General features: G+C 60.6%; 1 protein-coding gene across 1 annotated transcript in view; it reads right to left on the bottom strand.

The window, feature by feature from the left end:
• Nucleotide 1: 1 nt before the first annotated feature.
• Nucleotides 2-3,136, bottom strand: part of ENTPD2 (ectonucleoside triphosphate diphosphohydrolase 2) — a gene marked incomplete at its 5' end in the record, with an annotated part of 3,375 nt that continues 240 nt past the window's right edge. Inside the window, 6 exons of the mRNA XM_009877321.1 lie at nt 2-221; nt 788-922; nt 1,197-1,316; nt 1,506-1,772; nt 2,236-2,463; nt 2,547-2,706. Of these exons, the coding sequence (XP_009875623.1) occupies nt 21-221; nt 788-922; nt 1,197-1,316; nt 1,506-1,772; nt 2,236-2,463; nt 2,547-2,706 (1,111 nt within the window). The remainder of the gene's footprint in view (nt 222-787; nt 923-1,196; nt 1,317-1,505; nt 1,773-2,235; nt 2,464-2,546; nt 2,707-3,136) is intronic.

Here is a 3,136-nt window from a genome sequence, read left to right as displayed (position 1 = left end):
GGCCCACCCTGTCCCTGCCGTCAGATCGCGAGGGACTTGCTGCGCCGGAGCAGGCAGACGGCTGTCACCAGAGACGTCAGGGTGGTGACCACAAAGAGCAGGATGAGGAGGACCCAGTAGTTGTAGAGCATGCTTTTGTGGGAAGAGGGCTCCTCTGCCGGGATCATGTTGGTGAGGTTCAGCATGTAGCCCAGGGCCCAGCCGATGGAGGTGTCTCCTGCCTGGGGAAACAGCGCGGCGTGGTCACCACCCTGGTCAACCCAGCTTCATGGCCCTCGAGAGACCTTCCAGGGACCACCTCAGGGTCAGCCCCAGGCGGGAGAGGAGGTTGGGCCAGTCCAGAGCACCCCAAGCCCTCGCTTGCCCATGGACCCCGCCAGCCCGGGGACAAAGCAATGACTATCCCACGCTGAGCAGCCAAAGGGAGCAGGATCTTGTCTGCTCAGGCCAGTCCTGATCTCGCTGCCCATCCCATGGCTTCTGCAGGTGAGGGGACTTGCCAAAGGTGGGATCCTGCCCTGAGATGACCTCCCAAGAAACCAGAGCAAAGACCTCTTTAACCGACTCCATCACCGCCTTACAGTCAGCTCAGCTCATCTTTTTCCATCTCCCAGAAGATCTGCTCAACACCTGGGAGTCCCATCCCGCCCCTCTTCCCCAAGACCTTCCCTCACACCACTTGGCTCTTTTGCCGGGTGTGGGACCGCCTCTCCATCTCTCCTGAGAGGCTTTTTGGCCTGACTCCCAGCAGGTACCAGGGGATGGGCCGTGCTCTGGGGTTACTCACCTTCTTCTGGAAGGCGATGTTGGGGAAGGAATGGTTGTTGAAGTTGTAGCCTTTGGTGGTGAGCAAATAAACAAAGATGCTGACAGGGCAGTAATCCGGCAGCCTCTTCTCCAGCTTGGGGGCTTTCTGGAGCAGCTGGTTGGGATGCATGGAGGGAGAGAGAAAAGGGGTCAAGGCAGCAGGTCCAGCCTTTGTTCTTGTGGCCAGAAGCTCTGTGTGGCTGCACCTGACCAAGGTGCTGCCCATACCCGCCTGCACTTCTCCCAGTCCCATGTGGGAGCTGTCACCCACCTTCCTCCTACTCCATGGGTGCCAGGACACCCAATCCCCGCCAAGGGCTGCTCTCAGAGCCCTGGGTGATGCCCACACGAAGCAGCCCTCTCCTCCTCCCTGTGCCCAGGGACCTCACCTCGCTCCAGCTGGTGGCACAGATGGTCTCAGCAGCATCCTTCAGGTCTCTGGGCAAGCGCACGGATCTCCCCATCACTGTCTGGATGAAGTCCACCGTGTAGAAGAAGGCAGAGAAGGCCTGATGGAGGAAAGGAGGCAGCCGTGGAATGGGCTGGGAGCGAACTTGCGACCAGCTGCTCTGACTGGTGTGGGGGGTGCCACTGCCCTTGTGGAGCTGGGGGTCTGGTTTTGCCCTCGCATGATGCTGAGGGGCTGGGGACACCTGCCCACCCGGCAGCCAGGCCACCCCCTCCGTGCCAGGACTTACGATGAATTTTCCTGAAACCTCTGGCTGGAAAACGCCATCAAAGGAGCAGTGGGAGAAGGGGCAGGCGGTGAAGTTGAAGAGCTTGCCGACATGCAGAGTGCAGAGGCTCCCGTTCCCGGGGCCGACCACGGTGACGGTGGTGTTGAGGGCAAGGCTTGGCCTCTCCTTCTCCGTGCAGGGGCTGTCGTAGACGCTGCTCAGCAATAGAGACTTGTGGTAGCCCGTGGGCCAGCAGGGATGAGAGATGGTGGCTTTGTAGCTCTCAGCCTGCCAGGGAAGCAACGCAAGGGACATGAGCTGTGCCGTAGCCCTGGCACTGCTGCCTGCCTGCCTCAGTTTCCCTGCTGGGGACGTGCAGAGGAGCTTGGGCAGCGGGATGGAGAGCTGGCAGGTCCAACAAGCATTTTGAGATGACTTGGGATGTCTTGGCTCTGGCTGAGGGGTGCAACATCTTATAGAGAGGGTGGGAAGAAGCCCTGGGACCATAGGAGGGTGTCAAGTGCAAAACCCAGGAGCTGTCCCCATGGGGCCCTCCAAGAGCCAGGGCCGGGGCATCCCCGCGTCTGCAGGTCATCGGGTACAACCTCTGGCAGAGGGGTTAGACTTGATGATCTCCGAGGTCCCTTCCAACCCTTAACATCCTGTGATTCTGTGATCTCTGTTTGAACACTGGGGTGAGGAGGAAACTGCGGGGTGGGAGCTGGCATCGCCACCGAGCCCATGCTGGTACCTGGAGGACCTTCGAGAGCAGCCTCTTGAGGACCTGGTCCCTTCCGTAGCAGAGGAAGCTGTGGGTGTACACTTTGTACTCCTGCCCATACAGCTTCAGCATCACCTCGTTTTGGGGGTCCTTGATGGTGTCCCTGGTTTCAAAGGTGATCTGTGTGGAAGCGCCCCCAAAGTCCATGGCTCCCAGGGTCTTCTTCTGGGGCTGGATCCATTCCCCGAGCCACCCACGCTGAGCAAGGAAGACGAGAGCGGGCATCAGGATGTGACGAGCCATGAGGCAGCCTGACCACCACAGCCGGCCCCGCTGCCCACCTTGATGAAGTTCTCCAGGAGGTAGTTAGCAGTGACCCAGCCGAAGACGCCTTCGTCTTTCCCTGACAGGATCTTTGCCCCCCGGAAATCAAAGGGGTACGACTTCAGCGTGGCCTTCACAGCGCTGAGGACGGCGTCTGAAGCCTGTGGGTTCGCGATGCTGCGGGACGGGCAAGAGGGCAGAGTGGCTGGGCTGTGCTGGGCTGCCACCAGCAGACTCCCCCTCTGGCCACCCGGGTACCTGTAGGGATGTCCCCCAAAACCCCATCTAATTCCCCTTGTCCCTGCCAGAGAAGTAGGTGGGTGGCGAGGATGGAGCCATTCCCTGTGTCTGGGCGAGGGGGGCACGACTCCCTCTTCCAGGTGGTTTTCAGCAGGTAATGATTCTCACTGCATCCCAACAGGAGGCTGGCAACGGGTGCAGGAGGACTTTCCAGCTGAAAGGACTGGGTGGGTTATCCCAGTGCTGGCCCCACAAGAGCCCCTTTTCCACCAGGAATGTGCCGACCGTGCCCCGCAGAGCATCTCCTGCTCTGAAAGGCGGGAACACCTCGGCGCGGGACGTGGAGCTGGGCAGCTGGGAGGGCTGG

Source organism: Apaloderma vittatum, unplaced genomic scaffold, assembly GCF_000703405.1.
Source record: "Apaloderma vittatum isolate BGI_N311 unplaced genomic scaffold, ASM70340v1 scaffold26589, whole genome shotgun sequence".
Classification (NCBI taxonomy): domain Eukaryota; kingdom Metazoa; phylum Chordata; class Aves; order Trogoniformes; family Trogonidae; genus Apaloderma; species Apaloderma vittatum.
Note: the sequence above shows the minus strand (reverse complement) of the source record. Positions and strands in the feature narration are given on the sequence as shown.